Here is a 17452-nt window from a genome sequence, read left to right as displayed (position 1 = left end):
TTGGATGTATTTTCTGAGAACAAAGGAGCAAGTAGGGCTTATTTGTTTCTCCCTAGTTAGTTAGGAAAGAATTCTAGAGTGTAGTCCTTCCTTGAATACACTAAGCATTCTTTTTTCATACCAAGTCTCCTTCTGAATCCCTTTCAATTATAAAGGTGTGCTCCGAGTAAGGATTCATTTCACTCAAGTTAACTTCTGCTATTGCATACCAACTCTATATGCTAACAATCAACTTGAGTTAGTTGTATCCGTTAACTTCACTGGGTCTGTCCTGAGTAGGACCAGTGCTTTTTTTCTGGGGGGACGCAGGGGTATGCATACCCCTAAACATTTTGTGAATCTAAGTTTGGCCTCATTGAGGGGCAGTATTTCAGTATGAGTAGGAAAATGAGAATACCCTAAGCATTTTTTTAAAGAAAAAAAGCACAGTAGGAACAACCTTGGAACTGGCTCTGGGGGCCCCTTTTGCCCAGCCATTGGCCCTTCAGCAGGACAGCCTGCTAATCCCTGAGGTGGGCGTAAGGAAGGGCCCTTTCCTTTTGGGTCAGCTGCCCCCTCCTGGCCCCCCTTGCCAAGAGTGGGAGGGCACCCCCTTGCAAGCTGCAGGTTACCTGGTTCTATACGTAGTAACGTTCAGAAGCTTTGGTGAACATGGTTTATAATCTTGCAGGAGGTGGCCAGGAATTCAGGCTCCACAGGGGGGACTATGGATCGGAAAATGGAGCTGGAGAAACTGGATGGCGAAGAGCTCCATCGCCGACTGAGCCAGGTGGACCCCAGAATGGCAGCCAAACTGCACCCCCACGATAAACGCAAGATGGCCAGGTCTGTTTCTCCAGCTGGGAGCCACAGTTGCCAGGCAGACTTTGTTACCCCATTGACCTGGTCATCTGTGGTCAGTGCAAAAGGGTGACTAACGGGCACAGCTTTCTGTAAGAATGTAGCATAAGGAAAGGCCTGCTGGATGATACCCAAAGGTCCGTTTAGCATTCTGTTCCCCAAACTGGTCAATCAAAGGCATCTGAGAAGCCCTTGCCCCTCCACTGATGCTTTCCCCCAGCATCTCTTATTCCCAGGTACACTGCCTCTGAGCATGGAGGCTCTGTTTTCTTGTTGCTATTAATAGCCATTTTAATCGCGTATCTTATTCACCACGCCACGTAAGCCTGCAGCGATTATATGCTTTGTGTTAATCCTTTGGTGTCTGCAAAAAACCAGAGAGTTGCACACTCTGCCATACGTGTCTCCTCTCCTTTACAGGCTCAGGGGCTGAGCCTAAGTGGGAATCCCAGCTCCACTCTCCCTGCCTGCACAGCCATGACCACAAAGCCAGCTGTGGGGTTCTGCCCTCTTCCTGCCTGGCCTACAGCGAATGCTCTTTCTTTTTTTACAGTCAGTTCTTCCTTCCCCAGTTGCAGAGCCTCCTCCCTCCAGGGCTTCAAGCAGGCTGCCCTGGAGGTGAACTGCTTCCCCTCCCCTCCTGCCTTTTTGTTCCATGCACTGCAAAGCAGCCCCTGCACCCCCCCTTCCCACGCCCCCCTGCCAGCTGCTCTGCTCCTCTGCTGGTGTTGGCTGATGCTTTTCACTTCAGCAAGAGAGAAAGCCACCTTACCGGCTGGACTGCGTGCCGCAGCTCTGTGGGAAATGGGGCAGCGACGAGCCTCAGCTTGCCGCCTTAGCTGGACCTGCCCTGCCGTGCCCTGCCTGGGAGCCAGTCAGAGAGACACCCACCCCGTTCACATGGATCAGGGGTGTGTCTGGGATGGGGCTGAGCCAGAGCCATCCTGCATAGCCCCAGGACTTCTTGGCTGGCTGGTTGCTGGGGATGATTTTCTCCTGAGAAATTGGGATAGCGGGGTGGAGCTGCCTTCCTCTTGCCTTACAAACTGAGCACAGAATCAAGGACTGGGGCTGTTCTACGCTGAGGCCAGAGTGACTTCTTTGTTCCCAGTTCCTTTTTTATTACAACAGCCTGAGTTAAGGAAGGGAAGTTTACATGCATATCCCAAATGAGCCTTGAGCTACCCTATGTTAGGGCTAGGCCACCCCCTGGAGACTGTCCCCTGTGAGATGCCAGAGCACACACCCTCTCTGTCTTTAGGGCCACACTTTAGGATCAGGGAACGTGGGGAAGATGTTGCACCCTGTGCTTACCCCAAACATCACACGCCCACAACACCCACCATCAGGAGGCTGTGCAGCCTATCTTGTGAGCTGCCCTGAGATTTTTCAGATGAAGGACAGTATGTTAATTTAATAATTATTATTATTAAAGGCAAGATGCGTCACTCATCTTCATGTCTGGGCCCAACACTTAGCTTTTGCCCAGCTGGGAACTAGGAGCTAATATCAACGTTGACACAAACGCTGGGAATTTCACTGTAGCCGTTAAAGGCATCTCTGGTGACTTCACAAAAAGCTGGCTGGCTGTTCTGCTCCCTACATTGGGGGTGGGGGAAGGCAGCAGCATCCGGCTGATTGAGATATCATGTTACTGGCCTGCTGGCCTCTGGCAGCAGTTTCTGTGTGGGCTCCTTGGGGCTTGTGTCATGTTGGACTGCCTTCCTTGGCGGTCTTGCTGTTCATGGTAATACCTGTTGTTTTTTATGTGAGTCCTGTTGCATGAACACTTGTCAACCAAGCTGCCTTCAGGGGTAGCAGTGTTCTCCATTGCTACAGCTCCAGAAAGCACCCCCCCTGACTTGTGTACCATGCTGCCTGTCTGAGAGGAAGGCAGTCATGTGAGCCCAGAAGGAGAATGGAGCTGAGCTGCTCCTCATCTGAAAGGTGCTGCCTGCTGCCCTTCTCCAGCAAAGGAGAAGCTGTATGCATCCTAGTTGCCTTGTGGATTCCTGGGGCTCACAGTGGGCTGCTCAGCTAGCTTCCTTCTTCCCAGCTGTTGAGCACTTGATGCCCTCCAGATGTGGCTGGACTTCAGCTCCTGTCATCCCTGGCTAGCATGGTCGCTGGTCAGAGCAGATGGAAGCTGCATGCCAGCAATGTCCGCAGGGGCCTCAGGGTTCCCCCCTGGGCTCCCACATTAAGCCAGCAGGTGGGGAATTTGTGCCCCCGCCAACTGTTGCTGCCTGCAGTTCCCATCATTCCTGTTCAGTAGCCATGCTGGCTGGGGCTGATGGGAGTTGAAGTCCCACAGCCCGCAAAGGCCTGCAGGTTTCCCCAGACCTGGTTTCTCCTAGCAATTGTCAGGATTGGCTGTGGCCAACAGGAAAGGAATGCTCTAAAGATAGATTTTTTGCACGTTCAAAAGCATCTCACTTGTGCCAGAGGGATGGGGGGAGGGGATCTCTGCCTCATGGCATTCCTGTTTAAGGCAGCCATGCCTGTCCCCCTCCAGGCGTGAAGCTTGAGGGAGGGAGGCCAAATGCTCTTCTGCCCGCTCAACCTGCCTGCCTGTCTTTCTCGCCTGCAGGAGTTTGCAAGTGTTTGAAAAAACGGGCATCCCCCACAGCGAGCTACTGCAGCAGCAGCAGCAGGAAGAAGGGGGAGGGCCGCTGAGCGGCCCCCTGAAGTACCCCAACCCTTGCATCCTCTGGCTACATGCAGAGCAGGCAGGTAAAAAAGAGGGAGGGACTAAAGGCCACAGCCCTTCGACTGAGTATTTCTTCCTGCTTTGCCTACATCTGTCCTCCACCCCCTGGGCAGTGGTGAAAATGTTGCTTTTCTGATCCTTTTACAAGGCCCACTTAATCTGCATGCAAAATGTGAATATTCCTGGCTTTTGCATAGTATGCTTTTTAAAAAATTACCTGGTCCATTTCAGGGGTTGGAGAGGTGGGTCACTTCCCCAGCCCCCAGTAAATTCCAAACCAAGCAGATTATTCCAGAGAACGAATGGAGGAAATAGCGATGCTGCTTCCCTCTCACCCTCTGAGATCAGGTGGATGATGTGGCTTGGTGCCATGTGTGACCTGATTTTGCCCGTGGCATCCAGAGTGATATTTCCCAACCTGTTCGGGGTGTGGGGTGTGTGGCGTGCCTTTGCATGGCTGCATCCTTAACCTTCTGGGTGTTCATCAGTTCTAGAAGAACGGCTGGACCAGCGGGTGGATGCGATGCTGGAGGCTGGGCTGCTGGGAGAGCTGCGGAACTTCCACCAGCGATATAACCAGGAGAGGGTAGATAAGAACAGGTGAGTTTCTTCCCATCTCCCCCCACACCCCACCTTGCCACTTCCTGTCCAGGCATTCATCCACCCAGGATGGGGATAGAGGTCAGAGGCTGGGATTCTGTGTGGTTGCAGGATGCTTGGGGGGGGGGGAGCGGCAGAGAGCACCAAGCACCCATGCAGCGGTTTTCTTCTTCTGAAGTGCTGCGACTTGATCTGAAATGCACCCTGTGCATGGCTCATAATGGCTGAAACGGGTGTGCCTGTCGCCTGACAGACTGGCAGGCTTGGATCTCAGCCCCCAGTGCACAGAGGGGCTTGTGGTGTTTTGCAGATGGAGAATAGGCTGACCTGCCTGCTTTCCCCCCTTCTTTTGCCTCAGCCAGGATTATCAGCACGGCATTTTCCAGTCCATCGGCTTCAAGGAATTCCACCAGTTCCTGATTGCAGAGGGCAAGTGCTCGGAGGAGATGAGCCAGCAGTTCCTGAACCAAGGTGGGGACCAGGCTGGCAGGAAAGGGGCTGCTCTTGCTGCAGGGAAGGGATGGGCAATGTTTTTCAACATTTGGCCAGCGAGTTTTGGGTTTCACAGCCATACATTTTGGATTTACGTATTGCGGATGCAACAAACGTTCCACTGCTTTTGAAAACCCCACTTTGCATCTGTAGGGAACTGTTTTATACCAGGTCAGATCCTTGGCCCATGTTAGGTCAGTGTAGCTAACACAGAGAAAAATAATCAGAGAAAAATAATTGGACCCCTACAAAAGAATTCCCAGCACCTGTGTGGCATGGGCAAGATTCTTTGAGGGAAGTGGCTGGCAGCTGGGCTAGTTTGAAGCTGGTTTGAATTTGCAGTGTAAACGCTGCCTTGCAGTTTCAGACTCTTTGCGGAAGGGTGCTCCTTTTGGTGTTTTCTCCTCCCCAGTCTTGCTGAGAAGGATCTGTCCTTTGGCCCCTTGGGGCATCAGTTCTTGCAAGATGTGAGCACGTCCCCTTTCCCAGGCTTGCTCCCTGCCCAGGGTCCTTGTCCTCTGTGAACTCTCCCCTTTTTATGATTTTAGGAATCCAGGCCCTGAAGATAGTGACCAAAAGGTACGCCCGGAAGCAGAACAAATGGGTCCGGAACCGCTTCCTGAGACGTAAGTCCTTCTTTCCTGCCTCCATTCTCTCCCGCTGTTTTGCTCTCTGCCGGCTGTCCTCCCCTCCCTCCATTGCCTGTTTCTGCCTCCTTGAAGTTTTTGCATTTCCCCCTCTTCCCTTGGCTCTTCATTGGGGCCATTGCTCACCAGGATTCCTCTGCCCTCACCTCAAAAACTGCCATTGCTCAGTTTTGTGAAAATCTGCTGTTCCTTTGAGCATGTGCAGAGTACCTTCTCCTCAAAGTGACATAGCCCTCACCCACAACCTACTCAAGAGGGTGTGGCTTTTCTTTCTGATTCCAGCCCCGCCTTTGATCTGATCCACTTCCCTGGCTCTCCCTATGCAGGCTGGGCCCAATACCTTGGCCTGTGAATTGTAAGCAGAGTATGAATTGTGAAACAACTTGTTCCCTGTCAGTCACTGGCCAGGCAGAGAGAGAAATGTGTTGGGACCCTACGCAGACACCCCCTCACACACACACACCCCACACACTGTGTCTCTCCCCCCCCCCCGCCCATTGAATCATCTGGAGTGAAAGACGGGTGGGGTGGGGGGTGGGAGACAGCTGCCCTTCCCGATCCGATTGGCTACTTCCTGGCTAGCTGCACAGCCTCCTCTGGCTGGGAGCCAACCGGGCTTCCCTCCCTTTGCTCCAGGCTTGGAGGAGAGCCAAGATTGACAGCTGGGAGCCGAGCACTTGTTGAAAGGTTCTTGGGAGGTTTGCAAGGCAGGGTGAGGGGGCCAGGGGTGGGGAGGAGCCCTCAAGAAACCCAAGAAGGGAGGAGGAACAAGAAGAGGCTTTGGGTCGATGGCCCAGTCTTTTCCCGGCACAGGTGCAGCACAGCCTGCGCTCCCTCTCCAGCCAAAAAGCCGACAGGTGCTCCCTGGGCTGGTGGTTTTTGTGGTCAGGGCATTAAGAGGCATCACCTGCTTAGGTTTTTGCACTTGGGAAGCCTTTTGTTTCATCTGGTGTCATTGAGCTTGCCCAGCTGGCTGGCAGTTGGACCTCAGAAGGGCAGGAGCTGGAGGGGGGAACCAGGGAGAGCTTTTGGCTGGAGGCATCCTGCGGGAGATGGAGGTCAGAAGTGGGGAACAGGGTGGGCTGCCACACCCCTGGATTTCGCAGGCGGGGATTTGAGACTTCAGGCCCCCTAGTACGAATTTGATGCAGGATATGGAATGCCTACAGCAGAGGTTGTTTTTAAAAGAACAAGTTTCTAGATCTCATGGAAAAAGGCACAGTGGTTTGCACCTTGCCTTAAATTGGGGTGCTGGGGGATCCTTTTCTCTTCTGGGCAACATTCCAAAGGCCAGACTTCAGTGGTGGGTGGGGCCCTTGGTGCCCATGTGGTGGTTTCCCCCCTTCCAAAAGATGCTTGACCGCTCTCCTTTCCTTGAGCTTATGAAGGTCCCTTAAAGGAATAATGTGAAGTTGTCCTCTCTGTTGCTCAGCCTTCTGCTTTTATGCTAGGTGGGGTGGGGGCAAATGGTCCTCTACCAGACTGGTAAATGGGGTGGGCGGGCTGCTGATCCTCACTGCTGCCTTCCCCCCCCCCCATTTCTTACCTTGGTCTCTCTAGGGCCCGGCCCAAACGTGCCCCCTGTCTATGGCTTGGAAGTCTCAGATCTCTCTCAGTGGGAGGAGAAAGTGCTGGAACCTGCAGTGCAGATCGTGGAGAGCTTTGTTCAGGTACCTGGTAGGCAGGGGGGCTAGAAACAGCGTATGAAAAAAGTGGAGGACCCTTTTTTATATCAACAGAGACTCAATGATAGGAAAGTGGAAGCCACCTTTATACTGAGTCAGCTCCTTGGTTTATCTAGCCTAGTCTTGTCTGCTCTGACTGGCAGCCGCACTGTAAGGCCAGAGGACGAGAGAGATGCCTTTTTGCAGGACCTTGCCTGACCCTTACTCTTGGGAAGCCGTCTCTTAAGAGTGGGGCTTGGAGCTCTGTGGAGAACCCCCATGCAGCTGAGGAGGACCTGCAGGAACCCACAGAAGCCTCAAGGCAGCCAGAAGTGCCTCATCTCATGATTATGGATCAGTTTAAAAGGCAGGGGGTTGGGCTAGATGACCTGTTGGGTGCCTTGCAAATCTACAATTCTGAGTTACAGTGAACTGCAGCTGCCATTTCAATGCCCATTTGCCCAGTTTGGAGAGAGCCTTTGGGAATTCTTTGCAATCTGTTTTTTTGCCTCCTGAATCATTTGGTGTCATCCACAGGCTTGGCCACCTCACAGCTCACCCTTAACTCTATAGATCATTATTGAAGAAATGAAAGAGCCCAGGCCCCCTTGGAGGGACCTCCCCTCTCCTACCTCTTTGAGAACTGCCAATTTATTCTTATTCTCTGCTACCTGTGTTTTAACCATGGACAGATCCAATAAAGGGCCTGTCCTCTTGCCTCATGCAAACTGCTAAGTTTCCTCAGGAGCCTTTGCTGAGGTGTTTTTCATTCTGTCCATGGAGGGGGCTGCATGTGCTGATGTGGGCAGACCCAAGTGCTCTCCCCTCCAAATGTCCCCTTGCTGCTGCTGAAAACCTTATTTCTGCTAAGCAAAGAAAGAAAATAACTAGCTGGTGACATTCTGTCTGGCTTCCTCCATCACCTATATGGACTTTTCCAGGCTGAGAACCGGCAGCTGGCAGATGCATCCTAGATGACCTCTGATTGTATTTTTTTTTTTATCACCCCCAAGTGTTCTACAGAGATTTGACCCTTTTGGCCTTCCATTTCAACTTCCTTTTTACCAGTTCTCTCATTTTCAAGAAGTTTCCTCTTTTGTGACTGTGGCAATCGTCCACTTCCACTTTATGCTGACTTTGGTAGCGCTCTGGCTACTGTTTCCGTTCAGTTCAACAGCATGTCTCGCACAAGGTCCCGGGTACTGGGTTCAATTCCTAGTGGCACTTCTAGAGACCCCTGTCTGAAATCCTGAAGAGTGACTGCCAGTCTAGATGATTTTGAGCTGGTTGTTGACCAACGGTCTGACTCTGCATAAGGCAGTTTATTATGTGACTTGAAACATGCATTTGCGCATTTTATATGAGGGTACATAAATTTGCAAATAAATTGAAAGCAGTTGTCCAGGGGTTGTCACACCTTAATGTGACCAAGGAATACCATTCATGCTGGGGCTGCAGGGAGGCAGTGCAGATAGCAGCCAGCTTCTGGCTCCATTCTGTTCTATGGGGAAAACAAACAGGCTACAGGCAAAAGATAGAATGACCAGGGGCAGGCATCACCTCTTGGCCCTGGGTTACCCACAGGGACTCCACAGGGCATGTGTGCAACGTAGCCTTCACCAAGCTGGTGCCCTCGGGATGTTTTCCACTGCAGCTTTCATCAGCCCCAGCCAGCGCTGGAAGTTGTAGTGTGAAACATCTGGAAGGCACCAGGTTGGCAAAGGATACCTGTGGTATCTTCAGTTCCTTCAGGGGTTCCTCTCTCTCTCTCTCTCTCTCTCTCTCTCTCTCTCTCTCTCTCTCTCCCCACACACATATCCAGCCTGGCATTTTGCTAAAGAAGAGAGTAAGGCCTCTTGAGCTCCTGCAGAGTCCAGTTTAGTTCATATGTAATGAGTGCCACTGACCACCTCTCCCCATATCTGGAACTGAGTTGTGGGGATGCTTCACAGGGTGGGAAGAGGCCTGGCTTGCTTAAGTTCTGAGGCCAGGGGCCCACTTGCCTTTTAAGGAATGGAGGGGCAGCCCCTCTGTCACCCTCTTCTTTTGCTGGACCATTATTCTAAGCCAGTGGTTCCCAAAGTAGATGGCACCACCTCCTGGGGGGTTGTGGGATTCCCTAGATGGGGTGCTAAGAGGCATGGGGTGTGTGTAAATGACTATTAGGCTTTGAAAAGCTAGTATCATGGGACCAAGTCCATTAATTCTGTTAAATTAATTAAACTAAATGCTTTTGATTCAGTTTTGAATAAATGCACCATCAAATGGTTCCTGTTTTGTATTTTACCGTGTGGTTTCCTTCCTTGGTGGGTCGTACAAACCGCTGTTCTGAGCAATGCTTTTTAAAGGGCAGGGTAGGGGGGGGCATCTGGGGATGAGTCCGAGGGGACGGTTGGCAACCACTGGTCCAAAATGTCATTTCCTCGCAAGGGGCGGCAGCCACCGGCCGAGCCCATCACGATGGCGGACGAGGCAGGTGAAGCCCAGGAGGGCAAGCGGAGGCGGCACATGTGTGAGCTGTGCAGCAGAATCATCATCGGGGACAGAGAGTGGAAAGGTGAAGGATTGCGCTTGCAGGAGGTTTGGGGTGGGGGGAGGTGGAAATTGTGGCCGGGGGGATGGGGTGGGAATGGGGAGGGAGCGAAAGGAACAAAGCTCTCCCAGTTCCCTGGAACAAAGCCCTGCTCCCTGCTCTCTCCCCCCCCCCCAAATTTCCTCAACCTCTTCCTGCCTGCCAGAGTGATCAGCTCCTGGAGGGCTGCTTCTAGCATTCTTATAAAAGGAGCCACTTTACAAGGGGGTGGGGAGAACCATAAACCCTTCCAGGAGCTGCCATCTGTCATTTTATCCTCCTCTCCCATCTCCCCCTCACTCCCCAAACTTTCCACTACTGTAGCTGTAAAAGCAGTTGCCTCCTTGGGCAAAGGGACCTTGAACCCAGCAACCGCATGCAAGGCAGGAGTGATCTGCTTCTGTATTAAATGTGGGGTGCGGGGAGAGAAATTAGCATTTCTTCAGGGAGAAGCTACTTCCACCTGCTTAGAACAGCAGGAAGCTGGCCATTGAAGGTGAAAGGGATGTGCTTGGAATTTCTTGTCTGAGCTTGGCCTTCTCCAGGCGTTTTGGACTACGACTCCCATCAGCCTCAGGCAGCAGGGCTGTGTGATGCTGTGGCTGATGGGAGTGGTATTCTAAAACATCTGGAAGGCTGCTGTAATCAGTCCTTTATGAATGCAGCGGGAAGAGTTGAAAGTTTTTTTTTAGTGCAGCAGAAACGAAGAAGCCAAAGGCTTGTTTTGAAGGTAACATCTGAAAGATTTATTTTTAAATGGGAGTCCATGCATCCATCTGGCTTGGTAGTGATTTGATGGCATCTATCACTTCAAATCATGGTTCTCTCAAAGAACCCTCTTTTTAAAAAGATTTAAATATATGTATATATACACATGCCTCCTTACAAGAAGAAAACTGGCTCATGAGATGAGAACTGGCTGTGTTAGAACATTGCTACCTTTATTTGCAGGGATCATTTCCAAAAGTGAAAACTATCTAGAAATGTCCTCCCCACCTGCTGTTTTACAATTCCCTCTACCAGCCCAGGATTCTACTACCTTATTTCCATGCCTGTTCATAGACCAGCCTAGAGCTGATAAACCCCAGAGGCCAGGAGGCATAGGCAAACTCGGCCCTCCAGATGTTTTGGGACTATAGCTCCCATCATCCCTAGCTAACAAGACCAGTTGTCAGGGATGATGGGAATTGTAGTCTCAAAACATCTGGAGGGCTGAGTTTGCCTATGCCTGCCTGAGGCAGTAGGTGGAAGTGGTGGAATCCTGGAATTTACTGTCTCAGATTGCCAGATTGAGTGTACAGTGCTGTCCTTAATGGCCCCTTGTGTTTACTAGATGCTTATTACATGAAGGAATATTACTTGGAAGATTTTTTTTTAAAGGCAGCCTCTGCAGTCTGAAGTGACTCTCAAGAATCACCTAACTCTTCAGGTAGAGAATGCCATTCTTGAAGGCTGCCCCATTTTAAAACAAAAACAAAAAACTTTCCTGCAAGTAAAGACAGACTAGAACCCCAGGCCTCTTTGTTCTGTGCCCGTTTTCTTCTTGCAAGGAGTTTTCTCAGACCTGCCTGTGGTAGATGTGTAGACCAGGCCAAAACCGTGATTGACCTTTACTGGACAGTGCCCAGTATATCCACACGATTATAGATTTAGAATAGAATTGAAATATAGGATGGAACTTATGGTTAGCACTTTGCTTGGAGGATTTGGATAAGAGACTCTCGGACCACACCAATTTATCTGTAGTTTCTACCCTGAAAGGTACAAAACACATTCAGGTGTGCGGAACAAGTGTGTGTTTATAATAAACAGTATTGTATTATTCTTATTTTTGCAATTTTATTTAGAAAAGCAGCACTGTTCATGGTTTTGTTTCCAAAATGATCTCCTGTTAACCTGTGTTGGCAGAGCACATAAAATCCAAAGGCCACCGTTTCCACCAGAAGCAGCAGCAGCAGCAGCAGCAGCAGCAGCAGCGACACCTGGCCTCAGATACCCTTTCCACAAAGCGCCATGATGAAAGTGCCATGACTGGTGGGAAGGAGAGAGAGGAGGAGGGGGACGGGAGCGTGGAAGCCTGTGAAATGTAGACCCCATCTTTGGGAGGCAGGTTGTTGGTGGGAACGCTGGCCCTGGAGGCAGGATCCTACCCTCATCAAGGATCTCTCATCTAAAAAATGCCGAGTCGCCTTTCTCCGGAGATGGACAGTTCCATTTTATACAAGTAATCGAGTTGATCCACGCATGAATGCCAGTGTGCTGCTCTACCTCTTGACTTTTTTTTTTAATTAAAAAAAATAAAGACTATATTTTTAAACATTCCAGTACAGTGACTTTTTATTATTGGACCAGTGTGTCTGCAAAGTTCCACTGAGCATCCTCTTGGGGAATAGAGGAAGAAGACATGCGAGGAAACGGTCTGCTGCAAAACTTCCCTGAGCGTTTTAAGCTGCTTCACCTTCTCAGATTTTGTTCCATCTGTTTTTAACAGGGAAATGGCACCATAAGGCAAGGTTCCCCAGTAACTTTGGGGGGGGGGAGTTGCTGCTGCTGCTAACCTATTCTCCCTCCAGATGTAGCTTGACTCCAGCACCCATCATCCTTGGCCATTGGCTGGTTGCAGCTCATGGGAGTTGTAGTCCAGCAACATCTGGAGGATACCAGGTTGGCAAAGGCTGACTTAAAGGGTTTGAATGTGCCCCCATGAGCTGAAACAAACACAAGCACAGCTACAAGCTTCTGTAGTCAGTGTGTATTTATCATGTAGTATCTTTTTGTAGCATTGCATGTGGGAAGAGCTTTCCTAAGTATGCAAGTTGAAATCATAAACAGACCCTTTTTGGATGAATTTTTTTTGAAGGGTTTTCTTAGTACTACTCAGGGTTTTTCCATGGCTGGAAGCTTACACAGCTGATGATGTTCCTCCCCCACAAGTGTGTGCAGATTTTGGAGAGTGTTTCATGTTTGGGCCTGACATCTGAATGTCCTATTGTGGTACTTGGCTAGTGTCTGGACTGGGTTCTGGATGGACTGATGAGCATTGCTTGGTCCACCAGTATCTGCAGCTTTAAAATGCGATCCTCTTCTTTTGGCCCTCTCCTCCAAACCCTCTGGCTGCAAAGAGAGATAAATCTCAGCCTGTGATAGGATTCCTCCTGTGTGGGTTTTTCTAGCTTTAAAAACCATGGTTCCCAAACTTTTTTGGGCCACTGTCCCTGTGGTTCCATAAACTCATCCCCAGTGCCCCCCACCCAGTGCTATTTTTCTAGAAAAAGAGGTGCCAGAACTCACCATGAATGCCTTCCTTGTTCCGTTTGGCATTGGCACCCACCTGAGAGGTGCTGGAACAGAGTTCTGGTGAGTTCCAGCTGGAAAAAACCCCCTGCCCCTACCCTATAAAAAGCATTATTCAGTGCAAGAGTTTACATGACCCACTAAGGAAGGTAATCGCACAATAAAATTCAAAACAGCAACAGTTAATTGCACATTTATTCAAAACCCAATTAAATCTATTTGGTTTAATTAATTCAACAAAAGCAATGCGCTTGATCCAGTGCTACTAGCTTTTCAAATTCTGATAGTCATTCCCACCTCCAGCACCCCCCTGCCACCCCTTGGCCTCTTAGTGCCCCCCAGGGAATCCCCCACCCAAGGGGCTGTACAGCCCACTTTGGAGATCACTGGTTTGAAAGGTTTAGGCCTTCCTGTGGCTGCTGGAGAAATGCTTAATGAGGTCGGGGAAAGGAGAACTGCCCTCTTGGGAGCAGGCTTTGTTTCAAGGAGGCTTCCACCTGGGGACTGGGAGGGAGGGAGAGAGTTGTAGGTCTGTGTGGATGCAGGGAGCCCATTGCTTTGCAGAGCACTGCTGTGTCAAAGCTGGTGCAGTGGCCTGGTGAGGGTAGTTTAGGCAAGCAGCTCTGCTGCAGCAGGACAAAGCTGTGTGAAATAGGAAGCCTGTTTGTGTCCAGAAGAAGAAGAGTTTGGATTTGATATCCCGCTTTTCACTATCCGAATGAGTCTCAAAGCGGCTAACATTCTCCTTTCCCTTCTTCCCCCACAACAAACACTCTGTGAGGTGAGTGGGGCTGAGAGACTTCAAAGAAGTGTGACTAGCCCAAGGTCACCCAGCAGCTGCATGTGGAGGAGCGGAGACACGAACCCAGTTCACCAGATTACGAGTCCACCTCTCTTAACCAGTACACCACACTGGCTCTCAAAGACCAGAGCTGACTCTGTGCCCAGGCAATGCCTGGCCCAGACAGGAGACAGATTTGGGGTGCCCTTAAGAGAGAAGTGCCATGAACTGTGCAAATGTCCCTGTTGTGAGTTAACGGGAGAATTTGAGTTCCCTGCCTTAGGCACCCAAAGGTCTTGGAGTGGAAGAAGCTTCCTTTCACCTGTGGCCCATCTAGCCCTGCATTTTCTACTGTGACCGACAGGCAGCTCTCCTGGGTTTCAGGCAGGGAATTTCTCCCAGACCTTTCTGGAGATGCCACTAGGGATAGAGGCTGACAGCCCCTGCATGGAGAATCAGTAGGTCTGCCTACTGAGCTCACAAAGGTAATATCCTTCCCTGCTCCTTACAGAAGAAGAAACAGCAAGGATCTAAAAGCCCTCTTGCATTTACTCCCATGGGCACAATCACCAGTTGTACTTTCTCGGGTTTGGGGCTGTTATCACTTGGGAGTGCCTGTGTGTGTGTAAGAGAGAGAGAGGGAGAGTAGCGAGGGGGTGGGGACTGGGCCACTTAGCTCCATCTGCCTACAGCTAATCCGCAGACAAATGCCAGCCTCCCATCTGGCCGCTCTGTGCGCCCCCCCTTGCTTTCCTCCAGCCACTTTAGCTAAATGGCTTGGGCCAAAGATAAGGTCATTAATTACAGTGGGATTAAAAGGCAGCGCAAGCCCACCATCACTGCCCCTCCCCTCTGTTTGTATCTTTTATACAAACCCTGTTTTACACATGCACTGACCCCCCAGCCATCATCACTGCAGCCTCCCTTGTTGCAAATTGGGGGGCGGGGTTTCAGTCTGAAAGTTCAACTGCACAACCTGCTTTGAATTTGAAAAAAAAGTGACATAAAAGGAAGCAGAATGCCTCTGGGTGCGTGCAGAGTGGCCATCCCTAAGTAGCCACTTTTAGCATGCAGAAGAAGGGAATTAAAGAGAGATGGGCACCTCTGGCTAGCTGCAGCTGTGACTTCAAGGTAGCTTGAAGGCCTAGTGGCATTAAAATAAATGAATGGGGTCGGGGGTTGGCTGTGTCTATTTGTGTCTATTTTGTGACATGCCTTGCTTTTCCTCCACCCCCACCCCCTCCCCAAAAAAGGTGCATTCAAAGCAGCATACAGAAGCATGTCTAAAAGGCGTGGGTTGTTTGCTAAGTTGAAAGAGGCAAAAGGTACCTATGAGTTGTTGTTCAGTCGTTCAGTCTTGTCCGACTCTTCGTGACCCCATGGACCAGAGCACGCCAGGCACGCCTATCCTTGTACCTATCCTTGTACCCACGCCTGTACCTACGAGACAGGTCCCCAAATAAAATCTCAGGATGGTGTATAGGTGGTTGGACTGAAAATTTGGGTAAGCAGAACAAAAAGCTCTGAAACTCTGGAAGGAGGGGTGGGTAGTGGTTGTGAGGAGGAGGGCAGTGAAGTGGTCTAGGATAGATCTGCCCCCCCCCCAAGTCCCCAACCTGGTGTTTGAGGACTATTTTCCTCTATCACTGCATTACCAAGGAGCTCCAAGTGGTTCTTGCCTCCTTTTTTACCTCTCACAACCCTGTGAGGTAGGTTAGGCAGAGACTGATGGTGAGTGGCCCCCAAGTCACCCGGTGAGCTTCATGGCCAACTGGGGATTCGAACCCCGGCTTCCCCAGTCTGGAGTGTTAGAGCTACAGTAGTCCAAAGAATCTAGAGGGCACCAGGTTGGAGAAGGCAGGTGTATAGGAACCTCACAGGGATATGGCTCAGGGGTTATAGGAGCACTTTAATTTTTTACTCATTTACAGAAATTTGATACAATTCAGAATGACATTTCGAAAATGTTTTTAAGTGGAGGGCTACTTTTAAATCTTGCTGGTTCTCCATGCTTAGTATTAACTTCCAATGGCAGGAGTTGCCCCTGCAAACAGTTTGCAAAGTTTTGCAGCTGTGCGGTGATGGCTCACCTGCTATCTAGTGCTCCCTCTCCCCCTCTCTGCTGTTCTCCCCAAATGCTGCACTCCAGAGTGCAGAGCAAACAGAGGCCCCTCCAGGAAGCATAAAGAGCATTTGTGTGCATTGTCTCAAGCCAGAAGTTTGAAAGCAAAATATTCCAGCTGGCTGACTGTAGAGCAGCCTTCTACAACCTAGTGCCCTAGTTGTTTCGGACTACAACTCCCTTCAGCTCTGGGGAGGGGGTCAGGTGGGTGGGAGGAATATCAGGAGTGACACAAACCAGCTATTGCAGGGGGAGGGGCTGAGTTTCTTATCAAGGAAGCTGCTGGTTTGAATCTGATTAAATCACAAGGTGGCCTGATGCCAACATCTCTCATTTCCTTCTTTCTCCCAGCCTACCTTTCAGGTAAAGGATCTCCAAGAATGGAAATTCAAAAGCATTATAGCCCTGCCTGGAGATGCCACTCAGGATTGAACCTGGGACCACCTGCATGCGAAACAGATGCTCTCCCCTGAGCCACAGCCCTTCCCCGTGTGCATGTATGGAGAATGTCGTGCCCTCCCCGGCCGCTGGCTCCAGGCCCAGCTCAACAGTTGGAGAAACCACCTGCAACAAAGAGCTCTCTCTCCCCCTTCTCCCTCTGCCCATGCTGGCCCACACCTGCCACGCTTCCACTGCTGTGTATCTGAAAAAGTGTGCAGGCACACGAAAGCTCATACCAAGAACAAACTTAGTTGGTCTCTAAGGTGCTACTGGAAGAATTTTTTTATTTTGTTTTGACTATGGCAGACCAACACGGCTACCTACCTGTAACTACAATTTCCTATGGCTTTCCCTACCATTTGACAGAAGCTTCCCCCTTGCAGCCATCACTCCCTCCCCCTGCCTGCCCTAACCCCCTCCACCAGTGGGGCAGGTCCAGTTCCCAGTTGTTGCCGACTGACCTCCTGGGGTGCTAGTGAAGGAGCTTGTGATCCAAGGCCACCAAAGCGGCCGTTCTTGGGCTCTGTGTTGTTGCTTGGGCAAATGGGGCACTGCCCTGCCTAGTCCAACCAGCCCTCAGCCAGCCCCTACTTGCCTGCTGTTTGCCTTGCAACCTGGCCATGGGGAGGCTGGGCCTGTCAGTTTCCTTCTCCATTTCACTGCTGTCCTTGTAGAACTCAACAAGGCGGAGGGAAAGTTGGGACAAGTTGGCTCTGCCTGTCATTGGCTCTGGTGCAACCTACTGTTGGGCTCCCTGCTTTCTGCCCTACCAGGCCCAACAGGCAGCTGGAAACTTTCAGGCGTCTGCTTGGCAATACCTTCCCTTAATTCTGGGAATCTGCAGTTTGGTCTGAGTTGAGAGAAAGGCAGTCTGCAGAGACCCAGGGTCATCCTTTTCCTTATGTAGCTATACAAGTTGTCCTGGAGGGAAGGGGGAAGTGCAAGTGGGTCTGTCTTTTGAGGAGGATTGGATGGTTTTGTAGTCCCAGTTCTCCAACACCAAGTTCATCACAGGTTAAACCTAAGCACTCAGGGTAGGTTCTGGAGCCCAAACCTGGTGAGACTGGGCTCAAATGTTTTGGAAAAATAAATATTGATGTTCTTGTCCTCCTGGGATGTTTTAAGACTTTTAATTGAAAATAGGTTATGGGGCTAAGCCCAAACTCTGGTTAAGACTTGCATCAAGATGCCTCCAGAGATGTTGGTGGCCTTTGGTTTGGGTCAGTTCCAAGGCGAGGCACTTGTTGTGTCAAACCAACGACAAAGATTGAAGAGAGCAGCTCCCTGGC

General features: G+C 50.6%; 1 protein-coding gene across 4 annotated transcripts in view; it reads left to right on the top strand.

Moving 5' to 3' along the window:
* Positions 1 to 11707, top strand: part of TRIT1 (tRNA isopentenyltransferase 1) — a 39084-nt gene extending 27377 nt beyond the window's left edge. For all 4 annotated transcript variants that reach the window (XM_033157622.1, XM_033157621.1, XM_033157619.1 and 1 more), the window contains exons 4-11: positions 671 to 825; positions 3431 to 3573; positions 4039 to 4150; positions 4509 to 4621; positions 5191 to 5268; positions 6850 to 6959; positions 9384 to 9510; positions 11434 to 11707. In XM_033157622.1, the coding sequence (XP_033013513.1) occupies positions 671 to 825; positions 3431 to 3573; positions 4039 to 4150; positions 4509 to 4621; positions 5191 to 5268; positions 6850 to 6959; positions 9384 to 9510; positions 11434 to 11615 (1020 nt within the window). In that variant the 3' untranslated portion in view covers positions 11616 to 11707. The remainder of the gene's footprint in view (positions 1 to 670; positions 826 to 3430; positions 3574 to 4038; positions 4151 to 4508; positions 4622 to 5190; positions 5269 to 6849; positions 6960 to 9383; positions 9511 to 11433) is intronic.
* The last annotated feature ends 5745 nt before the right edge of the window (positions 11708 to 17452 follow it).

The sequence above is a fragment of the Lacerta agilis genome, chromosome 8, assembly GCF_009819535.1.
Source record: "Lacerta agilis isolate rLacAgi1 chromosome 8, rLacAgi1.pri, whole genome shotgun sequence".
Lineage (NCBI taxonomy): Eukaryota > Metazoa > Chordata > Lepidosauria > Squamata > Lacertidae > Lacerta > Lacerta agilis.
This window is presented reverse-complemented; position numbering and strand designations above follow the sequence as displayed.